Consider the following 21,117-nt stretch of genomic DNA (forward strand, 5'->3'; position numbering starts at 1 on the left):
AATTGTACTCTTAACTTGGAACATGGACTACTTATTAAAACGATCAATCAATCTTAATTTTAAGTTCCTTCAATGAAAATAGGGGAATCTATTTCCCTTTTTCTTTATATATATATATATTTTGTCTGTTGGTGACATCTTTCCGCACGATTATGATTTTTATATATTCCAAGAGTATTGCTAATGGCTGGACTGATTTCCGACTGAAATCAGCGACTTTAATTTAAAATTTAAGAAAATTAGAATTAAATTATATAAATTTTTTCATTTCAGTTTTATTTTGAATTTAATTATTAGTTTTTTAATTTTAATTTTAACTCAAAATTAAATCTAAATCAACTAACGACAAATCAGTTCAAAATTACTTTTAATTTTAATTTTGAACTGATTCAATTTCGCGGCCGAATCTATAAAATGAAAAGTAATAAAGTTCGATAATGTTAAAAAAAAGAAGGTAATAAAGCTGGATAAAGCATATTAATGTCATTATCAATTGAGAACCCATGTACGGTGGAAAATTAAGTGGCATGGACAAATCTGCCATGCAGCAAATTTGGGAGACTATATTACCATCCCACAATGCCAAGAAATAACCTTGGTGAGATGTTAATAAAATCCTAAACACTCTCCCCTTGCAAGGATGAGTTGACTCAGAGTGATAGTCCATAGAGTGATAGTTTTTAGCTCAGTGATACTAGATTCGTATCAATATCAGTCAGAGCCAATTACATATATATATATATATATAAAGAGCAATATTTCATTTGCAAAAATCACATCCCATAAATAACAATTGAGTGCCCTAAAGATATCACAATAATATAGATTATACTTTTTCAAAACTCGTCAAGGTTGAGTATATTGTCTCCTAAGAAGACACTGGTTCTCGGCTGTCCTCAGTTGTTTCGCTTGCAGTTTCAGCTCCTCCTGATGACCCCACTTGTTGAGGCTTTGCAGGACCTGGACCAGATGATACTTTGACCATTGACGGGCGCAAGAGCCTGTCACCAAGCTTGAACCCCTTGCGAAATTCCTCAAGTATGATACCCTCTTCAAATTCCACTGAATCCTCTCGCATAATGGCTTCATGCAGCTGTCACAAGAAAATAAAAGGTTACTGCCTGGGAGTATGCACAAAATTTTATGATCCCACGTTTATGATATGCATATGTGCAATACATGATGTGCAAAATGCCCTCCTATTTTACTACTCACCTGCCTCTATAAACATTAATGCTAGGTATTTTCATGCCAGAAGAACAATCCCAAGGTTATTTGTATCATATACTGTTACTTGTGTAACTGACCAAGTTGGCTCGAATCAATCAAACACCCGGTTTGAGTTAAAAACGTATCCAATTCTTCATAAAACCTGAGTAAACTTGATCAAACATTCGAAAAACATCATCAAGTACTTGGCTAAGTTTCAAGCCAACTCGGTTCATTGCCTGCATTAAACCAATGATCAACAGTACCAGTTACTTTGCCAATTAAATTGAAGAGGGCTGTGATTTCACAATTCATATACAGTGTCCGTTAATCAACAACACTTCTATCATCAGTTTAAAGCATATTGTTCTTAAAGATTAAAAAAATTACTCTTTCCATGTATGGTTAATCTAAGTGAAACTTTCACTTTGCTGACATCTTCCGCAAAGTGCGTTATCATATCTCTTGACCAAATTCTGTTTCCTACAAACATCATAATTCAATGGAAAACACTTTGCTCAAAACCAAAGGGAAAGGTGCACATAGAATGACAATAACCATTGCCTTTCTATCTTTACTATTATTCAAATAAACTGAAGTTAAAGTTAAAGTTAAGCAACTCACCAATGGATCAAAGGGGTTCCCTCTTGTCTCCACAGAAAGAACACCAAGTGAACCTAGAATTTCCAAAAATTGCTTGTATATGCTCTGATAGCTGTTATTGATCTTGGCTTCTCCTTCAGTATCCAATTTAATCTGGGATTTTGCTCTCTCAAAATTATCCAAAATGGGCAACAAACTCTCCACAACTTCCCCTTGTGCATTTGTCACCAATGAAAGCCTTTCCCTCTCTGTCCTCTTCTGAAAATTGTCGAAGTCTGCACTAATCCTGAGAACCCGATCTTTTTCTATAGAAAGTTCTTCAGTCAAACTAGCAACCTTCCTTTCAAGGTCAATTTTCTCATCTTCAACAGATTTCAGAAAAGCTTCAACCTCAGCAATTTTGGACTCATCATTACTTACCAAAGCTTCTTTGTATGACTGGAATGAAGCTGTGACAATTGAAGAAGATGTTTCCTTAGGATCAGCAACTTCACTGCTGGCACTATCTTCCACCTCACTAACATCATCTTCCAACCCAACAGCACCATCTGAAGAATCCTGTTATGTTACATAAATCTATCAGCAAAACAATCCAAGACAAAATCTGAGAGTTCTTTAGACAGTAGACATAAAAGCTACCTAACATTATCTAGCCTATGCATATGCCTAGCAACAAACACATTAGACTATCTATAAAAAGTTGAATACAAAACAAACAAATATTTTTTCAAAGATTGGAAAGTAATGACAAATAAATCTGAGTCTAACCTTCGCTTCACTTTATTCCAACTTGATGGAGCTAGAAAAATCAATATTTTGTGCATCTCTACTCTATCTAGAGAAATATGCTCTGTTCATTTTTCAACAATAGATTTTCTTGGATCCAGTTGTGGACACAACTTATTACTTCCAAACCATCCCAAGTAATATTATTCAAATAGTTTCCATGAGTGCATGGTAAATGTTAGCAATTTCCTAATTGTAACATTCTTCTATTAGAAGAATGAGTCCTAGTGGAAAAAAAAATTAGGTCAAAGAGCATCAATTTCAGCAAAATCATCTATCAAAACTTTCATCTACACTCACAAGAACTTAAACTTTGCAAATTAATTGCAACAGAGACTAACATAAATGAGAGAAAAGACATGAATTGAGAATAAATTACTTCCTTTTTTTTCACTAGAAGTGTTTGAATTTTAAGAGGCACCATAATTTGTGGTTGAGGCAAAATAATGCGCCGGAGGGTGTGGTGTTGTGGTGGTTGTGGGAAAGAACCCAAAAGTTTTCTTGGTAATTGAGCTTTGCTTAACAGGCAGAACAAAGTTTAGAAAAGTTCAAGTTGCAGTAATCAACCACAAAATGTCATGAACTAAAATGCCTTGTCCACAATATTGAGATTTAAGATATATATGCTGTTTCGTCAAACTAACTTGTGATATAAACAACTTGTGATTTTTGCTCAAAAAATAATTCCAAAACGTTGACCCAAGCACATATTCCTTGAAATTGATATCTCTTCAATTATTAATTAAATCCCGCTACAACCATCATCTTCAGAATTCTTTGTGCAATAGCCAATGTGATAAAAATCTCAAATTCCAATACCCTTCATTGAGGGGAACAGCCCTAAACTTTCATCTCCATCTCATCGAAAGTCCCAATAGCCTAGTAGATTCATTCCCAAAGTTACTGCACTTGAGCTTGCGATCGAAGTTAAAGCTTTTATGCCTTAGACTCGAGCAATCAAACAACGATTAAAACTACAAATCCATTCTCGATTCGTGGTCAATTTGTTACAAAATCAACGGTAAACATAAATAAATAAATAAGTGAATCAAATTAAGACTAATTTCTCAGAAAATAAACAAACCCTAATGCAATTCAAGCATAAATTGCCCTAAATGAACTGCACTATGCAATTGCACATACACACATAGGTAGAGGGTGATACCTGTATTTCTGGTCCCTGAATCGCCTCTTGGGTCTCAGTAGTTTTGGTTTCTCCTTGAGATGAGAAAGGAACGAACTTTACGAACCGGGGAGAAGACTTGACGGCGAACTGGAGAAAACATGTGGAAGAAAGTTTGGTGCTAATGCTTCTATGTCTAAATGGAAGACAAAAGGGAAGGGAGTACTTTAACGAAACATTGTTGGTGGCAGGAGCGGTAAGCAGTCGTGGCGGGAGTGGGGCTCTCAACGGCGGCGTTTTGAGGACAGTTGCCATTGAAGCGCGGAGTAAGAGCGGTGGAATTGAAAGAGAGACAAGACAGTGCAGTGAGGTTCGTAGGAGATGGGCTCGGCATGGTTTTATGTGGACCGTAGGATGGGGTTGGAGTATTTGAATCGGATGGTCTGCTTTTGTTTTCGATTTAACTTTGCATGATAAGGAGTTTCTGGAGCAACTTCAGACACCGTATTATCCGCCAAATTAAATGGCTTAGTGGCATTGCGATAGCTCGGATTTTTTTTTTTTTTTTTAATTTATTGTGTAATAAAATTCTTACTTAATTGGAGAATATATAATCACTTTTTCTACAATTGCTTCACAATAAATTGTGTTATATATAAATAATTAATAATAAATTTCATAAAAAAATGGATATTAACAAAAAAAAAACCAAATTTTATTCAAAATTTTGAAAATTTTAAAAACATTTTATAATTTTACCTTTTTTTTTTTACATTTTTTTCCTTTTCATCTTCTAGTAGATCCAATCTTAGTAATATTATTAGTTATATTCAAATTTTATTTTTATATTTATGATGCATTAAAATTTTTAATTATTTGATTAAATTAGATAATTTTAAACAAGTTCTTTTTTTCCTCATTACTATTAAAATTTATCATTTTTTAATGTCTAATAATTATCAAAATAAAATTATAAAAAAAATTTGATAAATATAATAATGTTAGATTTTCAAGAACAGCTATAAACAAATCAGAAAAATAGAATTTAAAATTTAATTAGTAAAAATTAGATAAATTTTTCATAACTTTATAGATTTTGAGAATTTTGTCAAGAATGAAAGGATTTAACAACATTACTAGATTTTACTATTTTTTAATTAATAGTTTAAAAATTTCATATAACCAATTCAAATTAATATATATATATATATGTCTGTGGAAATATTCTTCTCTAAGAAATATATTTGCTTAGCTACTTATCAGATTATATTTATAATTGTGAAGTGAAATTTTGAGTCTATTTAATATTATTTAGAGGTGTCATTGAAAAGAAAATACTTTATTAAATTAAATTTTAATTTAATATATTTTATTTATAAAAATTTTAAGATAATTAAATTATTTTTTACATATTTTTTTAGAATATTTCTTAAAAAATAAATTTGTAAACTTTAAAATTTTAACCTTAAATGAAGATTTCATTTATTAATAAAAAAATATAAATTGAGAGAAATTATTAAATGTATTCGGTGTATATACATTATTTCTTATTTATATTATAAAAAAAAATTTTTTTTAAACTAATAATTAATCTATAAATTAATTAATTTTTACAACTAATTTTTCAACTAACAAAACGACCCTTTTATCCAAATTGGGTTGGATTGGATCAACAAAACTTGGATAATAAAATTAGGAAGAAACCAACCGTCATTTTTATTTTTTCTCCATATAACAAAATCCCATTTTTTCTGATTCCACACCAAACGACCAGCGTCAAATTTGAAGGTGCCACCTCACCACCACGTCACGCATCCATCTTCGTGGAAGCAGCAAATTCCTCTTGCCAGTCGGCAGCGTCGCCATGATCGATAAAGACGTTGCAATTATAGTTCTACAAGCTCCATCTTTAAAGAACAGCCAATAATCACATAGAGATTCATTTCAATTATCTTGTTTTTTATAATTAACAAAAGCGACCTTTTTTTTATGATAATTTATGAACGGAAGACACGAGGAGAGAGAGAGAGTGCGTGGTTTCGTCTTTCGTGGTCTCAATCGAGCTTATTTTTTAGAGACTGCTCATCTAATAACAGAATTCAAAAACCCCATTCAAACCCTAGATTTTTTTTTTTTTGGGTTTTGTCTTTTGAATTTTTTTGGGTTTTGAGGTCCAAAAAAGCTCTGTTTTCTTTGGTTTGTGGTTCATAGGTTTTGAATCTGTAGAGAAATGGGGAGTAAAAAGGAAGAAGAACGTAACGAGAAGATTATTAGAGGTCTCATGAAGCTGCCACCAAATCGTCGCTGCATCAACTGCAATAGCTTGGTAATTGCTCTTTATATTAGTGCAGATGCCTTTTTTTTTTCCTCTCTATTTTTGGGTTTGATTAGCTGAAGGTTAATGCATAAGTTCGTGTGTGTATATGGTGGGAAATGATGATTGAAGCTTTTCTTTTTTTTGGGTATTAGTTTCTGGCTTGCTGCATGATTTTCTGGATAGCATAAGATTTTAGAGCAAAATGTTGTCAATAGAATTTGTTTTTTTATTCTAGCTGAAGGTTTTGTTCGGTGGAAGATCATTGTGAAAGAGGCAGTGAAAAGGGTCTTGATAATTAGTTACTGGTGTTTTGGGTTGCCAAATTTTCTGGGAATACTATTACAAGTGGTGTTAAAGTTCTAGCGCGGTTTTTACTTGGGTTTTTTCAATTACTGGACCTGGGCAGTTAGAAAGAGGAATTCGAGGTTTTATTTGTCTTTAAACCCATGATTTTATTTTTTGGTTTGACCTCGGAACGCCAAAACATCAGCTCAAATTAGCATAAGACAATTCAAAAAGAAAGAAAAATTTTCATTTTGGCTTTAGAGAGTAAATGATTTTAATTTGGTTATATTTTGATCGCCGGAATAGTGATGATTTGAGACTAATCTCATAGGTCTTGTTTGTGCAGGGTCCGCAGTATGTTTGTATTAATTTCTGGACTTTCATTTGTATGACTTGTAGTGGGATACAGTGAGTATTTCCTTCTCTTTGTGCACTTTTTTTCTTTTTTTTAATTAAGTGTTCAATATGTATTTTTCTAATGTTGTTGCTTAATGAAATAAGATATCAAGTGAAATGCAGATGTATCTGGGTTTATATTTCGCGGCATAAAGATTTTCTTTGTAGCTTCTCTAATTTTGCTACCATCTTGCATTGAACTTCTTGAATGCTTATTAGATAAAAGTTGTATTATTTTTTTTTTTCATTTCATTTTTAAACTGCCTTTTCTTAGTTTGATTTGCTTGGCATGGTCAGCATAATTGTTCCATTCCTTTTCTTATAATTTCTTCATACTATTTTTCATCACAGTCGGGAGTTCACTCATCGTGTAAAGTCTGTGTCCATGTCCAAGTTCACATCTCAAGAAGTTGAAGCACTTCAAAATGGTGGTAATCAGGTACAGATAGTGCTACAGTTTCATTGGCTGTGGAAACACTGGATGCTTATTTTCTTGCTGATGAAATATTCATTTTTCCAGCGTGCAAGGGACATATACTTGAGGGATTGGGACCAACAGAGGCAGAGATTGCCTGATAACAGGTGCAAGATGCTTGGTCTTTTGCTATTTTGCAATGCATATATATGACAAACATGGAATTTCTCTAATAATGATTTCTTCCTGAAGCAATGTTGAAAAAGTGCGAGAATTTATAAAGACTGTATATGTTGATAAAAGATATGCTGGTGGAAAGACCCATGACAAGCCTCCTAGGGATTTGCAGGTAATATTATTATTGATGCACATGTATGATAACATTGTTATGGAACTTTACTGTCTTCTGCTTAATTTTATGTCACTTGTTTTATGGGAAAAATAGAAAATTCATCTGGAATTTTGCTTCTGAAAAAGAATTCTGAGGATTTCTCTAAATGATTATTTTTCCTCAATATGTGTGCTGTTTTTGTTTTTGCGCTTTATTTTATTATTTTCCTTTTTGATGATGGGGGTTGGGTTGAAAAACATTATTTTGCCCAAGTTATTGGGATTTCCTGAAAATTTACATTTATAGAATCAGAATCAAACTATTTGACTGTGCCATTGATGTTCAGTCCTTAATACTCACTTAAGCCTCAAATGCTATCCTAATTTTTGGTGTTCATCAATGAATTGACAGAGGCTTAGAAGCCCTGAAGATGAGACTAGGCGTGCAAGCTCGTATCATTCATATTCTCAAAGTCCTCCTTATGACTTCCAGTATGAAGATCGACGTTATGGAAAGCAAGCTGCTGTTCTTACACGTAAACCTGGTTCAGATCGAGGCCTTTATGTCGGGAAGATGTCTAGTTTTATTTGCAGTCCTACTCGCTTAAATGAAAGAATGTTTGAGGACAGTTTTGCAAATGAGGGCTCTGTGTCTAGGGTTTCAGACTATTCTGTATCTAGTAGGGGTGATCCGTTCGGTAGAGAGTCGCCAAATTTTCAGACTATTCAGACTCCAAGGGATAATTCAGGTCAAAATGGACATCATCAAAGAATAGATCAATTTTCAGAGGAAAACTTTAAGAGAGATGCAGATGGGTTTCCACGTCGACAGGTCATATTTCTCATAACCTCACACTGACAAAGCGTGAATATGTTTGTTTAACATCTGTGTTGTTCTTTTGCATAAGAGGATAACAATCCTACTGGTTTCTTCTTGTTGGATACAACATGCAAGTGATGCATAATATAATTGACTAACATGTCATGCTAATTGGAAATTTTGCCTTAACTGAACTTTGCAACATCAAAATACCAAGTCTGCTTATATTCATATTTCTTCATTTGATACACTGACACAGTCTATACAAAAAGATACACGGGCACATGCAGCCTTATGCAAACAACATACATATGTTTGGATTTGACATATGAACGTTGCAGATGGGATCCTTTTTTTAAGCTTCTAATTTGTAGGCTTGGTGTGTAGTTGATTGAAAAATCCTCTGGGAGTGTCCTCCAAAAGTGCCTAGTTGTTGGGATATTTATTTGTATCTGTTGTGACCAATTTATCCTTAACAACTTTTTGTCTTGCTTATTCTCTCTTTTTGGTCAACTGATATCAATTGTTCTTTCTTTCAGAGACCTACGTCTTTAGGAAGTGTTGGATCATTTGATAGCAATTCTGAATCTTTGAAGTCATATAATTCTGGTAATTTACCAGATGCTGTCTCAGAGCCTGAGTGTGCTAATGGAGATCGCCAGGATAGAATGCCTACTTTTCCACAGTTATTATCAACTTCTGAGAGTTGTGGTAGCTTGGATCATTTTAAGGCACCTGTTTTTCCAGAATCAAGTGCTTCTGGATCTTCACCAATGGATTTGTTTCAATTGCCAGCAGCATCACCAGCATCATCTATCAATTTGTTTCAGGCACCTTTGGATCCAGCTTCATCGTTGAATGCATATCAAACCACCCAAACTTCTGTTTCCTCATCTATTGATCTCTTTGGTGGGATTGTTCAGCAGCAATCAGTTACTAGCTTGAACCAAAATTTACCAGAGTCATCAGTCCCTAAAAATGAAGGATGGGCTACTTTTGATACTCAGCCCATGGCATCCACTTTAGGGACTGGAAATCTTGCACCCTCAATGGTACCTTCAAATGTAGATTCTTCAGCAAAGCTTGATCAGGTTTCATCTTTGGATACAGGCATGCAGTGGCCACCATTTCAGAACTCTACTGCCCAAGGGTCATCATCAGTGCCTAGTCCCTGGCACAATGATTTGCACAATCTTCAAGCTTCTGGTAACACAGGTAGTGCTCAGGTAAGCGATCATATACTTTAGAATTTGTGCTTCTTTGAATCCTTTGTATTGTGTTGTATCAATTATGGAACAGTGTTAGTAGAGCATGGATGCTTTGATTAAATATTATCACTACTTGTTAAACGCAAACTTTTGCATCTGTGCAGACATGGAATGCTTTTGACAATTCTATTACTCGCCTTCCTTTAGAGGGCAGTAATCAAGTTAGTCAACCACAAGTTACTCGCCTTCCTTCATCAACTGCTGACCAGTATTTGGGATTGAAGGCTTCAGAGGTTGCATTTACCTCATAAAAGCTTCAAGATATTTCTTTCATCAATTTGCACTCAAAATTTGTTTTGCAGGACCCTAGTAAATATGGGATTCAAGGAGCTGCTCTGTATGAAGGACTCTCTGGTCTGAATGGACCATTGGACAATGTCCTGGAGCCAACATATACTCCTTCAGAGAATCCTAAGATGGTTCATACTCTTGCATCAGCCTTTTGCCTTTTGAGTTTAGTTAGAGTATTTATCTGGTGATAAATCTATTTTCTTTTCACAGGAAGCGCCTCAACCATACACAATCAATCATAAATCAACTAACCCATTTGATCTTCCATATGATTCTGATTTGGAGCCAGGCAATATGGTATGTTATAGATATGGTCAACAATAGAGCATTATTCAAATAATTTGGCTGAATGTTTGTTCAAAAGAATAGTTCTACTATATCACCTATATCATGCTGATTTTTAGTCCTGTAAGCTCTTTCTGTAATGTAATTAGTTATGTGCTAATAACTATTTTCAAGGTCAAAGGTTCGAGGTTGGAAGAAAGAGCAATTGCAGAGTCTTTATACACTTATATCAAGGACAATAACAAAATGTTGCTTTGAGTGTGATTGTGTAACTTAAAACTGCATGGTTGTCTATAGCATAGTGTCTCCTTCTCTCTCATCTGTGTCTGGCTTAGGTGATCAGTTTATGTCCTTGAATTAATTATTTGAATAAGTTTCCTTGTGTGTTGATCACATTTACTTCATTGATGTATGTTATACAAGTCAGGACTTAAAAATCATGTAAAAAGCAAACTACCTTTCATTATTGGCTTTACCTCTTATCACTTGGGCTGGTGCTTTGGGCCTGACGGTAAAGTTACTCGGTTCTGCTAATTATCAGTTGCCAACTCTAGAACAACTGGGATAAAGTAAAAGGATATTGTTGTGAAGAGACTTAGAAACAGAAGAAATGTGGATTATATTTGATGCTAGGAAATGAAGTGTCTGATTCATTAGATGAAGACAATTGACACCTGTTTGACGTGCTGGTGTAACACAATGGGTGATGGATACTTACATCCGTATATGTACCTACCATTTTGATGAAATTGTGGTAGAGAAGATCAACAGTAGCTTTGTAACTGAGGCAAATTGGAGGAGAGAGATTATGGAAGTCATTGGAAGGGGTGGTCCCAAAGCCTTTGCAAGATATATGCTTATAGCCTTCATGTAGCCAATGAAATGGCAACAATTCCTTGATTATGTTGAAGGAAGGATTTTAGAAACTAAGTATTCTTGTAGTATGTGTTCATGCTGCCATGAAATCCCATGTTGAAGACTTGAAGTATAACCTTTGCCATGTTGATATATATGTATATTTGGACACAAGTCATGGTAATGAAATGGCGTGTTATAAAGGTTATGGATCCATAGTCCAACTACTGTATAATCATTATTACTATATTGAATTTTTAGTTCTCATTGAATAATCCTTTATGGGCATGTAGCCTACTAAAAAGATATTGATGATTGTCATCTTGGTGTATCATATTGCAGTTCTTGGATATGAGTTCATTGCAAACTGCTCTGCCTAATGCTCACTTGCCATCAACCTTCCTTGGTGGCGTGACTGAACCATGGTTTCCTCAAGATCCAGTTGCAACTTATATTCCAGCTGCACCAAAAGGTTAATTTTTTGTTGATTCTTGCCAGTGTAACTTTATGTTTTGTTTTTTAGCTGTTGTAATTCAGGGACTGTTATTGCCAGAGCTATGTTAATTCCTCAGGAATTTGAAGCATTTTTGCGTGTAAGGGTGGGAAACTGTGGAATCATTTAAAACATGTCTGGCAATGATATTTTGCTTCACCCAATCTAACTCTCCTTGTTGCTGTAGGTAGCTTGGCATACATGGCAGGACAAGCACCAAGCCCTCAATTAGGGTATGTTTTCTGTATTTTTTTTAATCTCTTGGAAGTGATTATGATAAAGTTTCCATAATTGTCAATGTCATTGTCATTTTTCGCTAACGGCTGCCTTTTTAACAGGAATGTCCAAACTCAAGGACCTGTTGCTTCTGTTGGTGGAAATCCGTTTGCTTAAAGGATTTAACAATGAAGAATATTAGTACTATTATTTTGTGTTGAGTAGCACCGTTATCGCAATTATTTTCATTATTCTTATTGGGTAATCATTCTTGTTTATATTCCTTATGAAAAATAAAACCTTTTTATTTCTAACTCAGCTGTTAGTTTGCAAGGCCTCGAAATTTTTAGTGCAGAGTTTCAGGTTCAGGCCTTGTCTTTGTATCTGAATCATATTATGAGAACAGGTTGTGTATTATTGAATGTAGCTTCAAAAATTGGAAGTATTTTTATGGTCCTTAGTATTTATTCAGTCGCAATGAGTTTGCACTGATAGGATGAATCATGGTACATTAATAATGGTCATCGTCAATTCATCTGTGTGATCACTAAAAACTACCATTTGGTTAGGTGCTTACCTGCAAAGCAATTAATTCAAGAAATTCCCATTTCCTAGCTAGAAATTCAAGAATTCTCATCCAAAACACAGTTTATTTTTTTTCTGAAACTACATTATTTTTGTTAAGAAAACTTCTTTGAGGTGTAGCAGTGGGGAAGCAGATGATGCCCAGCCATGGAGAGCTTGCGGGGCGAGGCTTGCCTAGCACATTTAAAAACATGTTCGAGGGTTATTCTGTGAAGCATGTTTTAACTAACCTTGTTTCTGCTTACCATGGCTAATGACGTATCAGTAACACTAATTTCTGAGATCAAGACTAAATGACGTTGAAATTCTGATTCTGAAGCGTGCCTATCAAACCAGAAGATGAACGTTCAAGTGTTGCAAGTGATTCCAAGCCAAGTGCAGAGATTCTTCCTGGTCCATTAAGATAACTGGACAGATTGATTGTGATGAACAACACTAATTTACCATTTCAAGAGTGCTACAACTTCCTTTGAACCAACTGGCACTGCATCTCTAACAGCACCAGGAGTTGGGGTTGGAAAGACACCAGAAGCGGGGACATACAGGAATAACAACACTGAGAGTGCTAGGACTTCAATCTTTAACAATGACTTTGGGCTGTTAATTAAGGAAGAAAAGAAATCAGGTGAAAATTAATTATAAAATTTTGTATTAATATGGGTGATAATTATTTTATTAATTTTGGGAGAAAATTTGTATTTTAATTAATTTAATAATAATTTGGTAGTAAAAATTTTGGATAGAATTTTATTTATTAATCAATTACAATTTTCTTTTTCTTTTTCTTTTTCAATGATAAATTGATTTGATAAGCAGGGATAAACGACAGAGCGTACAGAGAATAAAGTGAACGAGACAGAAAGAGATCCAGGAGAAGAAAGGGGCCCAGCAAATTACAGAAAAAAGATTATATTCCTCATATTTGCAACTAAGCCTCCATCCCCAAGTCTCCCAAATGCCTTAAACACCGCAATCCGCCCCAAACACCTACCATTTGCTCGACGAAATTCCTCAGCCGAAATCAAACTAACCATGGAGTCGAGCATTTTGGAGTCCATCGGGGTCGAGATAATTGGCGTGATGTCCCCAGTGTCAATTTGTATGCTTTTGGTGGTTCTCATTGTCTATTCCCTCTCCCCATCAAACCCTTTTTCTGACGCTGCCTCGGCCCCGCCGATCCGCACCCCTGCCAACCTTGTCTACGTAGAGAACCCCTCCGACTCGGCTGCCCAGAAACTGGAAGGTGCCCTACTTAATGCGCTGGTGTTTGTTATTGTTATTGCCGTCTTCACTTTTCTTCTGGTTCTCTTGTACTACTACAAATTCAACAACTTCTTGAAGAATTATGTGCGATTCTCGACCTTTTTCGTGCTAGGTACATTTCCTAAATCAACCTTTTTTTATGCCCGCTAGCCCAGTTGTAATGTAATTATCTCTCTATATGTTACTTTTTGAATTTACTGTTTTGGATTTCTTCTAGCTTTTGGCAGATTTTCTGATGCCCGTTGAGCAGTTGACTTTATTGTGTTGCTTTCTAATTTTAACGTTGCATGTCTCTGTGTGTGATTGATTCACCTGCTTTCATTCTATCGTGTTTGTGGTTTCTGATACCTTTTGAATTTCCTTTTGCTTGTTGTGGTTTTTGGGTTGGGTGCGTGGTCTGATATTTTGCTTTGATGATTCAGATTTTTGGAACAAAAATTTATATGGCCATTAAATTTCATTTCTTTGGTTTTTTTATGTTGTTAAAGTGCATTCCATCATTTCAAAGTCCGGTGGAGGTGGGGTTTTTTTTTTTTTTTTTTTCTGAAAGACATTAGCTCCAATTCGCACTTTCTGTCGTTTTTTGTCTTACTTTGCTAGGTTTAAACTGTTCTTGGGACTGATGACGGGCATTTTTTATCTTATTAATTGTTATGGAGCAGAGTTTTATGACAATTGAATTATATATTTTCTTGAATTATATGTTTTCTGCTGCCTTCTCCAATTCATGGTTTTAGGGATACATTTTTCATGTTAGCATGATACATTGGTTTGATAATTTTATGATAATTCTGCCTTTTGAATGCTCATTGACTTGATTGCATGTTGCTTTTTAATATATTACTATAGTTTATTAACTGTTGTTAGTTTTGTGTGTGTGTTCTCTCGCTAATTTCACTGTGCATTGACTTCATTTCAAGTTTCTGTTACTTTTAGCTTCATTGTTGTAGCTTTTGTGTATTAGTTAACAATTGGTGGTCACTTCTTAACATTAAAGTTGTGTTCCTTTTAACTTAACGTTCTTGTTGTTTCCTAGGTTCAATGGGGGGCTCAATATTTTTGTCACTGATTCAGCATTTCTCAATTCCTGTTGATTCCATTACTTGTTTTATCCTGTTATTTAATTTTACAATTGTGGGTGTATTGTCGGTGTTTTCTGGTGGGATACCGATTTTTCTGAGGCAAGGATATATGGTAGCATTAGGGATATTTGTGGCAGCTTGGTTTACTAAGTTACCAGAGTGGACTACATGGGTTCTGCTGGTGGCATTGGCAGTATATGATTTGGTGGCAGTTTTGGCACCTGGTGGGCCGCTTAAGCTGCTGGTGGAATTGGCCCAGACTCGAGATGAGGAACTTCCAGCACTGGTTTATGAGGCTCGGCCAGCAGTTTCACAAAATATGAATAATCATGGTCGGAGTTTGGACCTTTTGATTGGAGGAGTTTCTGATTCGGGGTTGGTGGAGATGCAAACAATGTCAAATCACAATGTGAATCAAAATGAGAATGAAAATCATGTTAACTCTGAATATGCTGTCATTCCAGTTAGGAATTCTGGGAATATGGAAGGTGTAGGAAATAGAAACAATTCAGAGATGTCCCCGTTGGTTGGTTTTTCTCAGGAAAGGAGCTCATCAAGCAGTGAATCATCAGAGTATTCAACTGTGGTTGGTAATCGGGAGACTGAAATTGTTGTGGATGAGGAAAGGTCTCCTCTTGTTGATATGCTGGGATTGGGGAATCAGAGGGAGCAGGTTAGGAGGGATGCTTCTGAAAACCCCATGGTTGCCAGTAAAGGTATAAAACTTGGTCTTGGAGATTTTATTTTCTACAGTGTTCTTGTGGGTAGGGCTGCAATGTATGATCTCATGACAGTATATGCATGCTACCTTGCAATTATTTCAGGACTTGGCTGCACTCTTATTTTGTTGTCAGTGTGCCGCCAAGCTTTACCGGCTCTCCCAATTTCTATAGCATTGGGTGTTGTCTTTTACTTCTTGACTCGGTTATTGATGGAACCTTTTATTGTTGGGACAGCAACAAATCTGATGATGTTTTGATCCTCTGTTGTAACTAAAAGGAGGATTTTTTAGCACTGTTCATAGAAATACTGATGTCTTCAGGTGCAAATTTTGTACACAGTATGGTTAGCATTACTTACCAAATTATCTTTCTCATTTGCTCATGTAAGTTTCTCACAATTGAAGTCCGAAATTGGCTGTTGCAATTACCTGAAGATAATCTTAGTCTAATTTGATTGCCCTTTGGGTTTTAGCTTCATAGAATTTGGAATATATCATGCTGAAGCTTGTTTACTGACTGTTCATATACCTTCAACCTGGTTGAGATGTTCAAAAATACAAATATGGAATTACATGTTATAAGTTTTGAGTTAACAGTCGCAAACAAATGTACAGTAGTGTTTGCTTCTATTAGTGCTTTGAACTGCAGTCATTTTCATATACATTTGATTTTGAGATGTGTTTGGATAGATGAGAATTTGAAATAAAGGAGAATTTGAATTTGATGTTAGCTTTGGTGCTTGTGGTTTATGCACTTCATTTAGATTCATATAATGACAATTATGTTCATGAATATGGCTGAAGATTTTTTTGATAATGTTTTGAACTGATTACCAACAGGGTGTCACAGACAGTAAGATTTGGTTAAAGAAGATTCGCTTCTTTCTGCAAGTCCAAATCCTAGTGACAATTTCAACAAAGAACTCAAATACAAATCCTAGAATTTAAAATTTTCCATCCAAATGAAACCTTAATTATCTTACTGCCTACTACTATTTTATATGGTTAGATAATCTGAAGTTTGGAAGTTTGCACAGATGCATAGATTCTTTTCACCATGCTTGTCCCTGTTTAATTATGTATATTCTACTGATTAATGTGCATATATTGGCAGGACTAGTAAAAATTGTGGGTGAATAGAATAACGATTAGGAAACTCTTAATATTTATTTGTGTTAGTTTGTTGCTTTAACTTTATAATAGTGCAGTGGATGGAACATTTCTGCAAAACCAATATTTCTTCAATGTTTTGAAATGATCACTATTTTCACAATTGTCTTAGTTGTATAACGGGGATGATTATTATCAGTTGATGCTTACCTTGTCAATCTGTCTTCCAAATCATTGGAATGTGGCTATCAAAATTGTGGGCGTCAGCATGTAGGTTCCAAATCAGGATGGTATCATGAGATTGAGATGAGCAGAAGTTCACCATTCAGTTTTGGGATGCGCTTCATTGTTGAGTTTGTTCAAGGCCTAGTATAACACAAAAGATAGCCTGATCTTATTGTGATTGCAATCTCTTTGAGCCTAATTATGCAACAAGTGGCTTCTGTAATTTACTTTCCTTTGCATCTAATTGCTTTAATGCAAATCCTTGTTGAAATTGAATTTGCCAATGCCATTGCCAATCGTCTTGAATGTCTTGTAATGGTGGGTGGTGATTTTTCATTTTTTTTTTAATATAATATGAAAACTCAACCTTGCAGGAACTCTTTATAATATAATAATTAGATTATATATATTAAATTTTCTTTTTTTTTTTTTTTTGGTGGGGTGGGGAACCAAGACCGAACGCTATAAACGTGTGCAAGCATGTCGTGAATTCCCCTTGAAAAGAAAAAAGAAGAAAAAAATTTTTCCTAAACGACTCGTCGTGTGTCGTTAAAAAATCTCATAAATGCAAAATTTTCATACGCATTCGCAGAGAAGCAGAGGAAAAAGAAATGTCAGGCCTACCAGACGAGCTATGGAGGCAAATCCTGGAAATCGGAATCCGAAACTCCAAATTCAGCTACAAAGATCTCTGTTGCGTCTCTATCTCCTGCAGACGTCTCCACCGATTATCCAGTGAGGACTCGCTCTGGTCTTACCTCCTCTTTTCAGACTTCCCTTCACCATCCCAGCAACAAAACCCTAACAGCAACCACAGCAGTTCAACTTCACCATCTGCAAAATCTACCTACAGAATCAAGTATCGAAAATTCACTATCCAAATCGAAAAAATTCGGTTTTTGTTCTATTCAATTTGATGTTTATAATTGAAGGTGAGTTTGGTGGTGGTTGTTTGTTTGTTTAGGTTTGAGAGGGAGAAAGACAGGAAGGTGGCGGCACATAGGAGGGCGGTGCTTAGAAAAGAAAGTGAAATTGTGGAGCGCGAGAGGAAGATAAGGGAAATAGAGACCCGATTGCGTCTAGAGACTGAGAACATGACAGCAGCCTCTATCGAATTGTCCAATTTACACAAGGTCAGGTAATACTTTGTAAATGAATTCTGCATTTATGTTTTAAAGTTTTACACGCACTGATTGTCTCAGCGTATACATGTGTGGATATGTGTCTGATACGAAGTAAATGCTATTGTCATGGAGGAATGTAGATGTGCTTTTATCTTTATCTTTTGAATGTTTGGTAGCTTAACTTATCAATTAGGATGGGTTCAATCAGATTCTTTGTTTTGACAGAGAGTTTGCTCTTCACCCGCTTGGATTGAGTGCAGTATCATATGTATTGTATTATCATATGGTATAGTTTCACATGGTTTCATAAAGTATGGTATGGTAATGCTACTTGGTTTTGGATTGTAAAGTGATGGTTCTTTAACTATGATTTTACCACAGATTTTCAATACATCAATTTGGTGGTTTTAGATGGTTTAAAATTTTTGCATTCCAATTTTATACACACACAATTTAAAAGATTTTAATTATACCTTATTCTTTTTTTTTAGAAATGTTCCTTATCTTTCATCTTCAGTCTCTCCCTCCCACAAAAAATCTTCAGTATCTCACATATGCTAGTCCTCCATTGTCTCTCACGTGTTTTTTTTTTTTTTTTATTTCTTGCCATCAATATATATATATATATATATATATATATATATATATATATATATATATAAAGAATTTTATATTTTAAAGTTTTTAATAATAGATATGCGGTTCATAATATTACTAGATTAATTAAAAATATATTTTAAATGAATTTTTCATCTAAAAATTTTTTTATTGATTTTGATAATGCTATTGTTTCTATTAATAATTTTAAATAAAGTTTTCCACCTATATTATGAGGTAAATTATGTGATAAGCAAAAGATTAAGGAATTGTAGATGCCTTTTCAATGATTTAAACCCTTTACAATAGAAATTGTATGTGCTGCAGTGCAAGTAAAGTTTAAAACAACTCTTTATATATTTAAAATAGCAATTAGAGTATTTTAGTTCTCGTCATATTTATTATACTATACCATATCATTTAACCAAACAATAAAAAATTATTAACTATCTTTCCAAACTTGTTAACAATAAAAACCATACAATACAATATAGTATGATAAGATACATTAACAAACTATATTGCACTCAATCCAAACAAGGGGTAAGGTACAATGGTACGATAGAGGATGTTTAATAACCTTTTTTTACTTTTTTCTTTTTTTATTTTTTTTTTGTTAAATAGTATGTTATGATAAAATAAATATAAAAATGACTAAAATACCTATTATTTTAGATATATAAATGGTTTAAATATATTTATTTAAATAAAATATTAATTTATAAATAATGTTATCATAATAATAATTAAAAACACATTTTATTTTTTAATTAATTATTAAATATACCTCATAAATATATAATATTTTCATGAGAAAATAAATTATGTAAGGGTAAAATAAGAATGTAAAAATTCTAAAATCTAAAAATTCTAAAATCATTCCAAATTATCAATTTGGTGATTTGAAAAGTTATGGTAAAATGATAGTTACAATCCAAAACCATCGCTAATTATACTATATGATATGAAATCATTACAAACCATGATCCAAACATAGTGTTAAAGATCCTTCAAAGAAGATAAAAAGTTCACAAAATTCAAAAGGAAACTTCTTTTTTTTGTGTTTATAAATAAACAAAGGGTTTCTAGTAAAGGAAAAATCTAAATTATACATTATAGAAGTAGTTGTTATGGAGTGGTAGGTTTCTATGTGTTTATTGCCATATTGAAAATTCTGTTTTTCGTGAGAAGAAATGTGAAACTTCCTTGGTTTGGATGCCCTTTTGGATTTTGCATTCTCATGGATGGCATTTTGTGTTTTTTGATTTTTTTCAGGCAAGCTTCTGTGGCTTTGAATGTGTGGCAACCAGAGGTAGTCAGGGGTAGACAAAAGCAAATAGTGGAGCAATGTGTAGTTTCTGTTGAATCTCGAGTTCATTCACTTGAGATGGAGCTTAAGCTTTGCAAGCAACAAATAGCAGGGTTCAATAAGGCCCATGTACGTGTTGATACCTCATTATGTCTGACAAATTACTCGTGTAGACCATATTTGTAATGCCTTGTATAATTTCATGTCAGAGAGATGAGAAGCGAAGACTTGAGAATGCAAAGGAAGAGTTAGCATCGATGAAGTATCACCCTTTACAAGATTATAGGTTGACAAGTAGTGGGGATAATGAATGTAACAAGAAGAGGAAGAAGTTGAAAAGGTGTTAAACTGTAAGGTTCTAATTTCTTGTTCTTTTCATATTTAGTAAAAATATTTCCGACTTATTAAAGATAATGAATTTTGAGCATTTGGCTTCCTTTTTATTTTTCTCTTGTTTGCTCTTACTCATGAAGGTCATATATTGGTTTCACTCTGTACTCTAGCACTCTAGTTGATCTTCTCCATCTTCCCCACCTGTGTCAATGAATTTAACTGTGGTGCAAGCAACACCTAATGCACCATCTGCCCCAATCCATGTTGTTGTCCTATGGTCCTTAGTAAAATGACCTTATTTCTGTATATATATATATATATGCTCCAAAGTCTGAACTGTCTAATATTTGTATGTAAGACAATAATATAGTTGGATCCGTATCATATGAGCCAGCTATAATGAGACGATAGTTAGCGACTCTGTAATTGACAATTCCATCGGAACTGCTAACCTTTTATCATACCTATTCCATGGTTTGAAACTTATTCTGGTAGAACATGGTTTTGAAACACATACTGAATGCCATTTTAATTTTCCAGACAGTTCCTGAAATACAACTTGAAACATCACGAGCAGGCATCATGGAAGTAGTGGGCTGGCGTTGTGATTGCTCATTTCTAGTTGTTACATCCAACTGTACTTTTTCTCTAAAAAGTTGCTGGAGCTGGACTTATCTCTGCATGCTATTCACAAGGTCAGCAACAGCTTATACCCAATAGGAAGGTTAGTCCAGAATTCGTGAGTGTGAGAAATTATGGCAGGTCTTGTAGCAGAAACCCAATTTGGGCTGCTGATGTTAAAATTGTATTTTGTTATCATATGCATGTACAGGAATAGAAAATGTTGTGCTTCCTTTGTAATCAATAAGAAGAAACTTGCTCTGGGTTCCCTGATCTCCAAGAATTTCAGGGGATTTATACATTAATAGAATGTACAAATGCTTAATGAATGTTGATTTTCATGGACATGCATTGCATCATCAAGTATGTTGTTAAGATTTTGTATTCCACAAAAATGTCTCCGTATTCCTTTTTTACCCATTGGATTAAAGAAGTTAATGTCCAGAGTTGATAAG

General features: G+C 34.3%; 4 protein-coding genes across 9 annotated transcripts; 3 read left to right on the top strand and 1 right to left on the bottom strand.

The window, feature by feature from the left end:
- Nucleotides 1-699: 699 nt before the first annotated feature.
- On the bottom strand, nucleotides 700-4,135 carry LOC110655710 (uncharacterized). Of its 3 annotated transcripts, none has more exons than XR_009148738.1 (4): nucleotides 3,764-4,135; nucleotides 1,834-2,370; nucleotides 1,216-1,448; nucleotides 952-1,093 (listed from the first exon to the last, which is right to left on the bottom strand). XR_009148738.1 is itself a non-coding variant. In XM_058146591.1 (4 exons), exons 1-3 carry the CDS (start codon nucleotides 4,034-4,036, stop codon nucleotides 1,344-1,346), a joined length of 915 nt encoding a protein of 304 aa, XP_058002574.1. In that variant the 5' UTR covers nucleotides 4,037-4,135; the 3' UTR covers nucleotides 952-1,093; nucleotides 1,308-1,343. The 3 variants fall into 3 exon arrangements, 2 of the variants coding, with proteins under 2 accessions (XP_058002573.1, XP_058002574.1); XM_058146591.1 differs by having other exon boundaries at nucleotides 1,308-1,448; XM_058146590.1 differs by lacking the exon at nucleotides 1,216-1,448 and having other exon boundaries at nucleotides 700-1,093; nucleotides 3,764-4,126.
- A 1,369-nt stretch (nucleotides 4,136-5,504) lies between these two features.
- On the top strand, nucleotides 5,505-12,148 carry LOC110655757 (probable ADP-ribosylation factor GTPase-activating protein AGD14). Of its 2 annotated transcripts, XM_021812204.2 has the most exons (13): nucleotides 5,507-6,047; nucleotides 6,670-6,731; nucleotides 7,071-7,158; nucleotides 7,240-7,301; nucleotides 7,387-7,483; nucleotides 7,877-8,296; nucleotides 8,824-9,510; nucleotides 9,657-9,785; nucleotides 9,855-9,971; nucleotides 10,054-10,140; nucleotides 11,326-11,455; nucleotides 11,664-11,709; nucleotides 11,815-12,148. In XM_021812204.2, exons 1-13 carry the CDS (start codon nucleotides 5,952-5,954, stop codon nucleotides 11,867-11,869), a joined length of 2,076 nt encoding a protein of 691 aa, XP_021667896.2. In that variant the 5' UTR covers nucleotides 5,507-5,951; the 3' UTR covers nucleotides 11,870-12,148. The 2 variants fall into 2 exon arrangements, with proteins under 2 accessions (XP_021667897.2, XP_021667896.2); XM_021812205.2 differs by lacking the exon at nucleotides 9,855-9,971 and having other exon boundaries at nucleotides 5,505-6,047.
- Nucleotides 12,149-13,113: 965 nt separating this feature from the next.
- Nucleotides 13,114-15,826, top strand: LOC110655759 (presenilin-like protein At1g08700). Its single transcript, XM_058146592.1, has 2 exons — nucleotides 13,114-13,652; nucleotides 14,577-15,826. Exons 1-2 carry the CDS (start codon nucleotides 13,310-13,312, stop codon nucleotides 15,599-15,601), a joined length of 1,368 nt encoding a protein of 455 aa, XP_058002575.1. The 5' UTR covers nucleotides 13,114-13,309; the 3' UTR covers nucleotides 15,602-15,826.
- A 1,351-nt stretch (nucleotides 15,827-17,177) lies between these two features.
- LOC110655761 (F-box protein SKIP24) lies at nucleotides 17,178-21,007 on the top strand. Of its 3 annotated transcripts, none has more exons than XM_021812213.2 (5): nucleotides 17,178-17,537; nucleotides 17,643-17,816; nucleotides 19,675-19,837; nucleotides 19,918-20,058; nucleotides 20,182-21,007. In XM_021812213.2, exons 1-4 carry the CDS (start codon nucleotides 17,290-17,292, stop codon nucleotides 20,053-20,055), a joined length of 723 nt encoding a protein of 240 aa, XP_021667905.2. In that variant the 5' UTR covers nucleotides 17,178-17,289; the 3' UTR covers nucleotides 20,056-20,058; nucleotides 20,182-21,007. The 3 variants fall into 3 exon arrangements, with proteins under 3 accessions (XP_021667905.2, XP_021667904.2, XP_021667903.2); XM_021812212.2 differs by having other exon boundaries at nucleotides 20,586-21,007; XM_021812211.2 differs by having other exon boundaries at nucleotides 17,180-17,537; nucleotides 20,582-21,007.
- Nucleotides 21,008-21,117: the final 110 nt, after the last annotated feature.

Source organism: Hevea brasiliensis, chromosome 5, assembly GCF_030052815.1.
Source record: "Hevea brasiliensis isolate MT/VB/25A 57/8 chromosome 5, ASM3005281v1, whole genome shotgun sequence".
Taxonomy (NCBI): Eukaryota; Viridiplantae; Streptophyta; class Magnoliopsida; order Malpighiales; family Euphorbiaceae; genus Hevea; species Hevea brasiliensis.

Excerpts from the sequence above, each read along its gene's own strand:
- LOC110655710 (XM_058146590.1), bottom strand. The coding sequence starts at position 4,036 with ATGGCAACTGTCCTCAAAACGCCGCCGTTGAGAGCCCCACTCCCGCCA. Across the intron at positions 2,371-3,763 it reads TTCAGGGACCAGAAATACAG|GATTCTTCAGATGGTGCTGT; the intron begins GTATCACCCTCT and ends GTAACATAACAG. Across the intron at positions 1,094-1,833 it reads GGAACCCCTTTGATCCATTG|CTGCATGAAGCCATTATGCG; the intron begins GTGAGTTGCTTA and ends TTCTTGTGACAG.
- LOC110655757 (XM_021812204.2), top strand. The coding sequence starts at position 5,952 with ATGGGGAGTAAAAAGGAAGAAGAACGTAACGAGAAGATTATTAGAGGT. Across the intron at positions 7,302-7,386 it reads CAGAGATTGCCTGATAACAG|CAATGTTGAAAAAGTGCGAG; the intron begins GTGCAAGATGCT and ends TTCTTCCTGAAG. Across the intron at positions 11,710-11,814 it reads GCACCAAGCCCTCAATTAGG|GAATGTCCAAACTCAAGGAC; the intron begins GTATGTTTTCTG and ends CCTTTTTAACAG.
- LOC110655759 (XM_058146592.1), top strand. The coding sequence starts at position 13,310 with ATGGAGTCGAGCATTTTGGAGTCCATCGGGGTCGAGATAATTGGCGTG. Across the intron at positions 13,653-14,576 it reads CTCGACCTTTTTCGTGCTAG|GTTCAATGGGGGGCTCAATA; the intron begins GTACATTTCCTA and ends GTTGTTTCCTAG.
- LOC110655761 (XM_021812213.2), top strand. The coding sequence starts at position 17,290 with ATGTCAGGCCTACCAGACGAGCTATGGAGGCAAATCCTGGAAATCGGA. Across the intron at positions 17,538-17,642 it reads AAATCTACCTACAGAATCAA|GTTTGAGAGGGAGAAAGACA; the intron begins GTATCGAAAATT and ends TTGTTTGTTTAG. Across the intron at positions 19,838-19,917 it reads CAGGGTTCAATAAGGCCCAT|AGAGATGAGAAGCGAAGACT; the intron begins GTACGTGTTGAT and ends ATTTCATGTCAG.